This window comes from Phallusia mammillata, chromosome 7 (genome assembly GCF_965637545.1).
Source record: "Phallusia mammillata chromosome 7, kaPhaMamm4.hap1.1, whole genome shotgun sequence".
In the NCBI taxonomy this organism is placed as follows: domain Eukaryota; kingdom Metazoa; phylum Chordata; class Ascidiacea; order Phlebobranchia; family Ascidiidae; genus Phallusia; species Phallusia mammillata.
The window spans coordinates 15,862,971-15,874,153 of record NC_137258.1 but is presented as its reverse complement, the minus strand read 5'-3'; the positions used below and the strand labels follow the sequence as shown (position 1 = coordinate 15,874,153).

The 11,183-nt window shown below is 37.1% G+C and overlaps 1 protein-coding gene across 2 annotated transcripts; it reads right to left on the bottom strand.

Moving 5' to 3' along the window:
• Window positions 1-3,304: 3,304 nt before the first annotated feature.
• On the bottom strand, window positions 3,305-8,968 carry LOC145238924 (large ribosomal subunit protein bL28m-like). 2 transcript variants are annotated; one of them, XM_080102211.1, is made up of 9 exons: window positions 8,833-8,968; window positions 8,144-8,266; window positions 7,820-7,954; window positions 6,820-6,911; window positions 6,570-6,712; window positions 6,344-6,499; window positions 4,433-4,564; window positions 4,197-4,295; window positions 3,305-3,638 (listed from the first exon to the last, which is right to left on the bottom strand). In XM_080102211.1, exons 2-9 carry the CDS (start codon window positions 8,197-8,199, stop codon window positions 3,507-3,509), a joined length of 945 nt encoding a protein of 314 aa, XP_079958337.1. In that variant the 5' UTR covers window positions 8,200-8,266; window positions 8,833-8,968; the 3' UTR covers window positions 3,305-3,506. The 2 variants fall into 2 exon arrangements, with proteins under 2 accessions (XP_079958337.1, XP_079958336.1); XM_080102210.1 differs by lacking the exon at window positions 8,833-8,968 and having other exon boundaries at window positions 8,144-8,366.
• Between the last annotated feature and the right edge of the window lie 2,215 nt (window positions 8,969-11,183).

Here is an 11,183-nt window from a genome sequence, read left to right as displayed (position 1 = left end):
TCCTAACTGCCAAAAACTTCAATATATTTTTAAAGGTTTCGTATAGAACCGATAGTTTTCACTGGTCAAACGATTCATCACCTGTGCTTGATGCGAGTGGTTTCGCAAAAAAGAAAGTCACGCACTAGAATCTTTCACAATAAATTGATTCGTAAGTTCCCCACTTTCATAGTCGTGAAGCTTTTTATACACAGGTAACATCTACCTACTTTTCAACACGATACAGGCTAGCTAGACCATTTGACTGAAATTCCTATCACCAAATTAAAGATCTTTTGTTTAGTGATCACTTGAAAGCACTTGTTTATGTTTCCGTGTAGAGCCTGTTCTCGTGTTCAGTAGCCAACATCTGATAACTCTCCTTGTTCTCGAATGCTAAAATAAACGGACAGAAACTTTTTCTTTTTTTGGTTCCGCATCGTCTGTTTTTACACCGCGCAACACCTGACTGGCTTTGCTCAAATCAAACGTCAGTCTGGCATATTTCATCTCGTTTTGAGTATTTTTATCCGGCACGTTGTGACTAGACACGGTTTAGGTAACGTAACTTTTAATCTTCTCTGTGGATAATTTTGTCAGCAAAATTTTAAAGTGTTTTGTGGGTTACAAGTCGAGGTAGGCTAATTATACCCAAACGTTTATCTGTTCCAACTATATAAGCATTTCACTTGTAATTTGCGAAAAAAAAATTTTCATCAATTGATTAAGTGTTACACACAAATTCTATAAGATGTATCTACAAGTTTCACACGCAATTGTGACGATGACCAAGCATATGTTATCCTACCGACTACTGTAAAAATGCCTTTTTGGTAGATGTCCTCGGTGACAAACGTCACTTATGACAGCATAAAGAGAGAAAAATGGCAAATGTATAGTAATACTAGGTGTGGCATTATTTTACGTTGGCCTTAAACGTACAGACGAAATGGTCGTACCTAATGGCCAAAGGGGCGAAAGGGAAAAAATCCAAGAAGTCTGGATCTGCTAAGAGCAAAAAGTCACCAGCAGTCGAGAAAGAAAACAGTAAGCAACATGACAAAAATCATTTATTGTAACGTACAGCAAAGTGTACCTATATGATGTATTACTTCGACTTATCCAGTCAAGCACCAACAGAAACCGTTAAACGGTACGATGTGTTTCAAGAGATTCTGCAAAAAACATACCTTTTGACAATTGTTACGTCATTAAGCTTGCTGGGTGCAATGTGAAGCAGCCTGTTTTTTAAGTTAGGTAACTATGACAGTGGTACATAAAAATAACAACAACACATGGAGCATTGATATTTTATCTTGTGTTTTCGCTAGTAAAATGGTATTGCCGAATTGGCAGTGTTTTATATGCCTGAATGGCAGTGTTTTATTTGCCGAATTTGAATTTACCGCATGTAACTTAATTAAAGCAAGTGATTTTCGGTCCTTCCGCAGCACCCGAGGATCAATCGCAAAAACTGTTGCACAGTATCTTACGATTAGGTTTGCATTGTAACAATCGTTTGTTTGTTTTCATTTTCCTGACTTCTTACAGAAGAAAATGATCCCGCCGAAACATCAAGTACAAGCGGGAAAAACGGATATTATTGGCAAGAGCTTCGAAGACAAGCAAGCGTTCTACAAATCAATCAAATGATGAACAGGTTATGACTGTGTTCACAAAATCCGGTTAAATTTTGCTAAACGCCTACCTTTATAGGCCGGTTGTATTTTCCTACTTTGCTGTTGTTCCGGCGTCGGCATACAAATATCCAATTGGCGGAAATGCCGGTGACGGAGGGGCCAATAAAAAAGGAAAAAAGAAGAAATAAAGACACTTGTTTCAAAAATAAAACGGTTGCCCATAAAACAGTTGTGCTGGAGGCAGTTGCATATAGGCAGGGTTGCCAAACCAAAAATAAGGACAACCGAAACATTATTTTTTTGTACGAAACAAAACAAACGTTTTTGAACAAATCTTTGCATTTATACAAGCCGTGACATATCACATGCAAAATTTTGGCAGAAACAATCTGTTCCAGCCACTACTTGTTCGTAGAAAATACTTCTCAGGTCTAAGATTACTTTTACTCGAGCAGGGATTTGTCCAGTAATTGTTGAAAATAAGACAAAACAAGGACTCAAGTCAAAAATAAGGACATTTCTTACAAATAAGGACAATGAACTTTTCTGAGACACAGCCCTTCAAAATAAGGACAAATCGTAGAAATAAGGACGGTATGGCAACCCTGCATATAGGGGTATCGATAATTGCAAAAAACAACAACACCAAAACGATTTTCTTTTTTGCATGTGAACTGCAATTTTATTCGAGAAATTGGGCGATTGATAGCCCGCCTACAAGCCACTAAATAAAACTTTTTAACAAGCTTTCTTTCCTTATAAATTCACCATCCTTATGTTGCTTTGCCTGTTTTTTGGCGGTGTTCGCACATTCAAATACATGCATATTGCGACACGCACAGGACTTGTTCAAGATAAACAACCCATAACGTAGTTTACGACGTTTTATTTCCACTTTCTCGTTGCGTGCTGGAAAATGAGTCTTCACACCAAAGAGGAACATATTTTGTGCTTTAACTAACTTAATATGACACCGGACTCGGTGAGCTTTGAAAGGCGTGGGTCGTTCTACCCATTGATTATAAAATAAGAACTCGCAGCGAAAAAGAACAACATCGAATATTTTGTTGGTGAATTTTAAACTGTCCACAAAATGGAGCACAAGAAAGCAAATTTCAGAGCGTAGATTACATGCTTTTCGTCGAAGGCGTCGGGGTTGACGATGAGATATGACATAATTAAGAAGTTTATTTGATGCACTGACTTGCTTTACACTCTCATCTCAGTTTTCATCTAAATAAATTAGCTACGTCATCATGTAACATCTTAAGCTTGTAACATCTTTGTACTTTAAAGGCGCGAATTTTCTGCCTATTTAACCACCAATTTATAGCGCATTTTTTATCAATATGTGGACTATGCTGCATTTCAAGCAGTAGTTACACGAATTTGCCTTGTGTAAAATAAGTCTGAACAATTACTTATTGGAGACCTTTACGTCAAGCTTCAAAAATAACAAAAATATAATCTAATTTAGCTCATTCAGCATACATTAGCAGCTATTGTGTGTTTTTTCTAGTTACATGGTGAACTCGGCAAATTATTTGAAAAATTTATGGTTCGCAGATGTTTTTCTAAGAGATCTTAAAAGAAAGTTTTTTAAAAAATGGATAAAACTCTGACTTATGGACGCCAAAGGTCCGTAAAATTATGAATACAGGCTAACGACAATATCAGACTGGTAGTTTTTGAAAACTCATTTAATTCGTAGTTCGTAATTTTGCATTTTGCGGTAAACGATCACCTAACGAAGGTCTTTGTCACCAAATCCAGTTACCCGCCACGAATATAGCTGGCAACCAATGTATTAGGCAAAAAATCTCCTGCAAAGTTTTTCACCTCAAGACATTTTCGACGATTGTTCAAATAAACTATTTTTCACAGTTGCTACGTTCTCTGTTGACTTTCTGTTTTTTGCTGCGTCATATCAAATACTTGAATCGGTTCGGCTGATGATTGTTTGTTTTCTACGGCAAGTTTTGCTTTTAATTCTTTTGCGTAAATTTCCAAAAGTGGAGTCTGAAAAAACATAATTATGTGAAAATAACTAATATTTGCTCATTTCCATCTGGTCAGACTAACCCAGGGGTGGGGAACCTGCGGCCTTTTAGGGCACAAAGTGCGGCCTTCGATGTCAAAATACATCTTTAGGATGTTGAAATTACGGACTGCACCAGGCGCCGAAAAGTGGACAGAAAGGTATTTTTCGATCTTTATGCCACATTACTATTCGATTAGTTCTAGGGCAGCGGTTTTCAAATTAGAGCCAAACGGATCCCATAGTGCAGATGGGGGGGGGGGGGGGGGGGGGGCAGACCTGCTTCATGCTCGCGCCGCATATCACAAAACTTAGACCATTCTGTACGTCACAAAGTTTGATCACCTCTGTCATTGGCCTGGGAAATAGTCCATGCGGCCTAAACGACTATTGATAAACCGTTCCGAGGCCTTTATAAACAAAAAGGTTCCCCACCCCTGGACTAGCCCTTTCATTTTGTTACCAAAATCACTTTCTATTGTCTTTTATGTTGGTTCTGTACATAACACTGAAGATTAAAAAGCAACATTTTCACTTACATGTAAACCTTTTGACTTTTCAGCTTCCCACTGCTTTTCCATTGCTTCAACCAAGGTAAGGCCTGTCCATTCCGCTTCCTCCTCAGAAATTACATGCTTCTACAACACAAAACCAGAAAGGTGGCTTTCTAATATATTTCCATTTTATACATTCCATATCCTTTCTAACGATTTACTATACACATCATTTGCTTACAAGCAAAGTAACTAAAACCTAAACATGGATAGAAACTTGCCTTGTATTTTTCATAAATAGATTCCTGCTTTTGGGGGTCATTTGGGAACAAATCAGTTTCTTTCCTCGCTAATTTGAGCAGCATTTCCCTCTTCAAGGAACTTCCAAATTTTTGCAAAACTTTTGAGTGTGTCTGAAAAACAAACATAAAATGCAGTTGAGCATAAAAAATTAAAGCAACATGGTTACATTGACCCTGAAGAATCAAATTTTTCCGTTAATCTTTGGGCCCTATACTTTGATGCATACTTTTTTATGGTGTAATCCTTTCATGAGGTGATGCAGGTTTTTAATTCGACTTTGTGTAAGAAATTGGGCAACGGTCAAGGCTACACTGTAAAACACCGCAACACACATACTGCCTTGCATAGTTCACAAATGGTAAAATTCTTTGTTATTTGTTTAAATGCAGTTTTTAGCACGTCATAAATACATCATTTAAAAAAAAACTAGAATTATGGCTTTCTGATATATTTCCATTTTTTATATTCTATACGATATTTACCAATTTACTATACACATCATTTGATCTACACATATGATTGTTTTTGTAAACAAAAACTAATGGGTCCCCACATGCGTGTTTGTGCGATTTACGGTAAACAAATGTTGCGGTGATTTTTAAATTCTTAAGAACAAATTTTTAGAAAGCATTAACCCAACAATAAAAAATTTTGTTTGTATTTTTTTTGCACTATTATTGTCGTATAATTACAAAAACATTAAAAAAGAACGAAACAAATACTTTCAATTTAATCTCTTGCTTTGACCTAGATATTGTCGTCCAAGGTCGGGTTTTAAACACAATTTTTTTCTAGAAAGCTGTAACAGTTGTGTTACAGACACTTTAAATTAAAAAGCGATTTGCTGCAAGTGTATACATAACAAATTGTTTTTCATTTAACTTTGTTTCGCAAAACGAGTACCATTGACCTGTAGTAACCTTTTAGGGTGCACACACCAAACGACTGTTTGACCTTTTGACACCGTTTTCAATAGCACGCCGTCCTTAGTGTTCAACAACACCGTTTGACCTAATTTATATATGCCGTGAGTATTTGATTCAAAAAAAAAAAAAAAACGCTACGTTATGACGAAAGAAAGTTCTGATCTGTGTTAGTAATACCTACTAATTGACCTTAAGTAACCCGTGGTCATGCAGCGGCCAACCTGACAACGAGCATTTAAAAAAACATTTATCTTGCAAAAAAGTCAAGTTTATTTTTTCATATTCAGTTTGATTAACAAAGTTTTGCTTGACATATACGAAACCGAAGCACGCTTATTAGGTTTAAATCACGTCATATGTGTGAAACCTTTGCCAAAACTGAAAATGTGAGTGATAACTTAATAAAACGAAATAGCATTGCTGTGCAAAAACAGCTGATTTCTAATCACCGAAACGACGTCTAGTAAAACGTCTGTCCGACGTCAGCTGAGCCCTCCCGCTCTGCCCTATTATTCGTAAACGTACACTCTTGGGACTTCTGCCTACAGTGTCTTTCTTGACCAAACGAGCGTTAGACACAGTTACGTTTCGGGGGCCTGTGGGTGTACCGCTGGGTCATTCGGGGTCAAATTTCTGGAGGATCAAGTTCAGATTAATAACTAACATATGTCCAAATTTGAATCAATTTGAAGCACTCTTTCTTGACCAAACGAGCGTTACAAACCAGCGTTTAAAAATTTTACGTTTTGGGGGTCTATGGGTGTACCGCTGGGTCATTCGGGGTCAAATTTCTGGAGGATCAAGTTCAGATTAATAACTAACATATGTCCAAATTTGAATCAATTTGAAGCACGCTTTCTTGACCAAACGAGCGTTACAAACCAGCGTTAGACAGAAAAAAGAAAAAAAAAATACGGACAAAAACAATATGTGTCCCCTTCAAGGAAGGGGACCCATAATTACCTGTAAAATAAAATTATCAAAGCCAAATGCTTCATCAATTAGATCTAAAGCAAGAGATGAAAATTTTGTTGTAATATGGCGATCCAAGATTTCGCTATAAAAAGTCTGCTTTCTTAAAAGTGGTCTCCATGTTCTAGGAAACTTGACGGGATTTTTCTGTAGAAAAATCCGTACTTTAGAATATCTTGGTAGTGATGGTTTTAAAAAGCACATATTATCATCTTACTATATCTCCTTTTGCTGGTTTGTAGCCAAAGATAACTGCTTCCCCAGCCCAAATTTCCTTTTCAGATTCAGGAGGATAAAACAGTTTCACAGGAAAATTGTACATCTGTTTACTTACACCAGTGTGGTCTTTGTGCCATAACCCTTTAAAACAATAAATAATAAATATAAAAAAAATTCCACATGTGTTCTAGGCCTTTTGTTCTACATGAAGAGGTGTGTTCATGTTTTTAAAGAACATATTTACAAACCTTCATGTTGTGGTTGTTTGCTGCCTTTTATGACCTTCTGGTGGAGCAATGGCCGCTTATACTCAAATTCATCTCTCCAAAATTTTGGCAACCTGAAAACCAACAAATGCAATAGACAAAAAATACAAAACATATCACCTTAAAGGCTTAAAGTGTATGCCCAAGGTGTTTAAAATTTCATAATGAATAATATGACAGAAATTATAACAATAAACAAACTAGAAGGGTGTCTTAGCACAATTTGCAATTGCACATACACTATGAACTATTTTGAAATGTTAATATATTCTCCACACTTATGGTATATATATGGGACCCCATATCAGCTACTGCCTGGTTTTCAACCTTTTGATCCTGCATCCCCTTTCAGCTGTGCAATGTAACTGACGACCTCCTTCAAAAAAATATCCTATTATTTGACAACAACTAGATTAAAATTTGACTTTAGGCCAGCGGTTCCCAACATGTGGGTTGCAACCTGAACTGGGGTCGCCTGACAATTTGCCTGGGGTCACCTAAGGCAGTGGTTCCCAACTCGTTTTAGGCCATGAACCACTAGCCCCAATAAAATAAACTCATGGACTTAACCGGTATGGAAACATTACAGTCAATTTTAACTTAGGGCCTACTAATTTTATCCTTGGGGTCACTGCAACTTGGCAAATGTTATCAGGGGTCACAGCACCAGAAAGGTTGGGAACTGCTGCTTTAGGCAAAAGGGAAGTTCAGCTTACTATTACTAGTTTTTTTACACAACTAGTTAACCTGGCATACCACACTGACAGGCTTAATAAGCTATCCTGTGCTGTCAAATTTACTGGCTGTTTTAATCTTCCCCTGGCCACACCTCAGCAGTGGCATGTTTATTGAGCCAATTACCTCGGGTATAGTCATCTCGGGTATAGGGCACTTCTTTTAAACCTCTAACTCTGCAACCATGGTTGGTCTTGTAAGTAGTTCAGGTGGTAAAAATGGAAAACAAAAAACCTAGAACAGTTACCTGTTATATATGGGATATTTTACAGCAGGATTAAACAACAGTTCATTTCTTGGCAATTCATGGACAAAGGTTCCACGAGTAGGTTTGTACACAGGCAAGTCTCTTTCCCTTGCAGGTAAATATTTTGAATGCAATCTGCAAAAGTAGTATAAAAGCTGCAATTGTCATTTGAAAGACAAAAAATGTTTTAACCTAGTAAGTAAGAACGTAATTTTGACAAAACATTTCATAAAAAAATTGTCTACAAAATACAAACTCTTTTGTTTCAAATGCAACTTAATAACACTTGTTAAAGTAATATTAAATTCCAATACAAAAAATCACCTTGGAGGGGCATTATATCCAGCCTTCCCATATATTCTTGCTACTTTTCCAGCCATTTTCAAAATGTATTAATTGATTATTGGTGTTTAGATTATATTGCAGCATACAGACCAACCAAAAAATCTGTAAACAAATCCTTGACTTTGTGTTACAAAAGTTGTAACAGTGATTTGGACCTTTTATTAACAGTCCGCTCACAAACAAAACATGAGATATCTTTTGATTTAGAACAGGTAGAACGCTAAAAATCCACACCTGTTCTTACTTCTAACTTGGGCCGAAATCGGGACATTCTGATTTCTGCCCCAAAACTCAAATCCGATTGCATTTTCAAAATTCTACATTCCCGAGTTAGCACGTGTGAATTGTTAGCGTCATAGCGTTTCTGCGTGTTCAAAAACAAGTGCGCTGTGTGTGCCTCAGACTGGCAAGAATGGCATGCCATTGCAATGTTTTGGATTTTCCCTGGTTATCCGTGCCAGAAATGGTGTCCGCGAAATTTCGCACAGCTCCCATAGCTAGGCTCTAATAGGTGATTACAAAATTTGTTAATGTTAAATTTATTATTTATACACGTTGGACAATTAAGTTCTTTGTCATCACAACTCGCAATCGCAAACATAACTCCACGTAAATTAGTCAAGCACATCAGAACTTAGCAAATCGTCACGCTTGAAATAACAACGTACCGTAATCATCAAAATTCAAAAGTGCATTTTATCGGTATTCTGGTTAGGTAGGTTATGACATTAAAAGCAGAGAGTCGAACCGGAGCTGAACCCGAACCGGCTAACCGGTTTAAGCGGTTAATTTCATTAAACCCGAACCGCTAATTACGTTTCATAAAAACCGTAACCGGAGTTGAACGACATGTTTTGATTGGCGCTGGACCCGAACCGGAACCAAACCCCCCCCAAAAAATAAAAATATAAAATAAAAAAAATAAAGATTGTTTTATATTTTGTGAGTTTTTTCAGCGCACTGAAGAGTACGCGAGATAACACTTAGAGGGCGTGACAAAAATAACAGTTCACAGTCAAGAATTTGAAAGAGTTTGAAGGCCAGGTAGCCTAGCCCTAGATTAGTGGTTCCCAACCTTTGCACACCGTGGGACCGGTAAAAATGTAAAAAACATTCCACCGACCGGCAACAAAAGATCGTAGTGAATGCAACAGATATTCGTAAGCTTTTTGTTCACCAAAGTTGTCGTTGTGCATCATAATGCAAGATTTAGGCATTGCCTATGTATTTAGGGCGTAAAATTAAATTCAAACGGCAATCAACTCAACTCAAACAACAAAACGCCAATCTATTTACATACAAAATCAATGCTATCTCAAATCATTTCAAAAGCGAAGAATAACTATGTTTTACAAAATATTGTTGAATGCTAGACACAGTTTGTGACAAAACAATCATAAACGTCACAAAAGCTTTGTTAAACAATTTGCGGGTATCAACGGTGGAGAGCTATCCCAGTTTTACAGCCAAGCGTAAAATGAATTTCGGTACCAACAACTTTGCAATAGGCCTACTTGTCATTGTATTTTAAAAAGTAGCTTGGCATAAAGTAAGATAATTTGAGGAACGGCAAAATATTTACACGGACCGGCACCGGTCCGCGGACCGGCGGTTGGGAACCACTGGCCTAGAAAAATAAAACCGGTTCAAAAACCGCAAACCGGATCAGACCGGATAATTTGCCCAAACCGGAACAAAACCCGAACCCCAAAAAACAAAACAAACTGAATCTGAACCCATATGATAAGCGGTTCGACTCCCTGATTAAAAGTGACTGCCGGCAAGTTACATAAAATACTAGAAAGGTGGCTTTCTGATATACTTTAATTTTATGTATTCTATACGATATTTACCAATTTACTATAGTCTACACATCATTTGATCTACATAAATGATTGTTTTTGCAAACAAAAACGAATGGGTCCCCACACGCGTGTTTGTGCAGATTTACAGAAAACAAATGTTGCGGTTATTTTCAGATTCTTAAGGACAAATTATTAGAAAGCATTACTCCAACTTTAAAAAAGTTTTGTCCGTATTCTTTTTGCATCATTGTTGTCATATAAATTAATTGTTCTTCAGTAGCCTATTGCGGTGTAGTCGCCGAACGACCGTTTAAAGATCTTTTGACACGGTTTTTAACAGCAGGCAGTCCTTATAGTATTTAACAATAACGTTTCTCCCAATCTATATTTATCTTACGTATTGTTTCTGGAGTATATGTGTAAAAATTAAAGAAGCTACGTGTGACAAAAAATCATTCTCAACTGTGGTCTGCATTTCCCACAAGTTGACCTTCAGTCGTCATAGGTGCGGCAAATAAAAATAGGTAAATCATTTTTTAAGGTAAAAAATTCTTTAAAATACCTTACATTGCACCAAACAACAAAGCATGAAACTCCTAGCTCATGCACTATAGTCAGTACAGGCGTTTTTTTGAAAAAAAAAACGTTTTGGGGGACTGTGCTTTGGGGTAGCCTATTCGGAGACCCATAATAATTTTTGTGTGACAAATAATTACCGATAATTTAGAGCAATTTTTCATTCATAAATTATCCAAAAAGGAAGAAAATAGTGGTACGCGAAGGTTTCTCAGGTGGTAGGCCTACGCGAGCAACTTCCGTTTTTTCACAAATACCTGGATTCACGACTTTATATTTTGTTTACTGTACACAAAAACTATTAAAGTTAGTTGTGGTGCTTGGCAGTAAAGAGCATCCAAGTGGTACGAGATCTTAAAAAGGTTGGGAACCCCTGGTTTAGGGAAAATCTACTTACACCTACACACCTATCGAAAATTAGCTAAATATGCGGCTGACGTGAGTTATGGTGTAAGTATATAGCTCTACCAGAGTTTAGCAGAGCAGATGTGTGCGCAATGGAGCAAAACTGGCAAAGATTCGTTGTGTTTATTTATGCCTGATAGACTTGCAGACGTTACAATTACAAACTAGTTTGGTTAGTCGTTTAATCCACTTGTCAATCAAAAGTCAATCAGTCCGCGCAAATCCGCGCAGAT

Excerpts from the sequence above, each read along its gene's own strand:
- LOC145238924 (XM_080102211.1), bottom strand. The coding sequence starts at position 8,199 with ATGGCTGGAAAAGTAGCAAGAATATATGGGAAGGCTGGATATAATGCC. Across the intron at positions 6,713-6,819 it reads CAAACAACCACAACATGAAG|GGTTATGGCACAAAGACCAC; the intron begins GTTTGTAAATAT and ends ATTGTTTTAAAG. Across the intron at positions 4,296-4,432 it reads CTATTTATGAAAAATACAAG|AAGCATGTAATTTCTGAGGA; the intron begins GCAAGTTTCTAT and ends TTTGTGTTGTAG.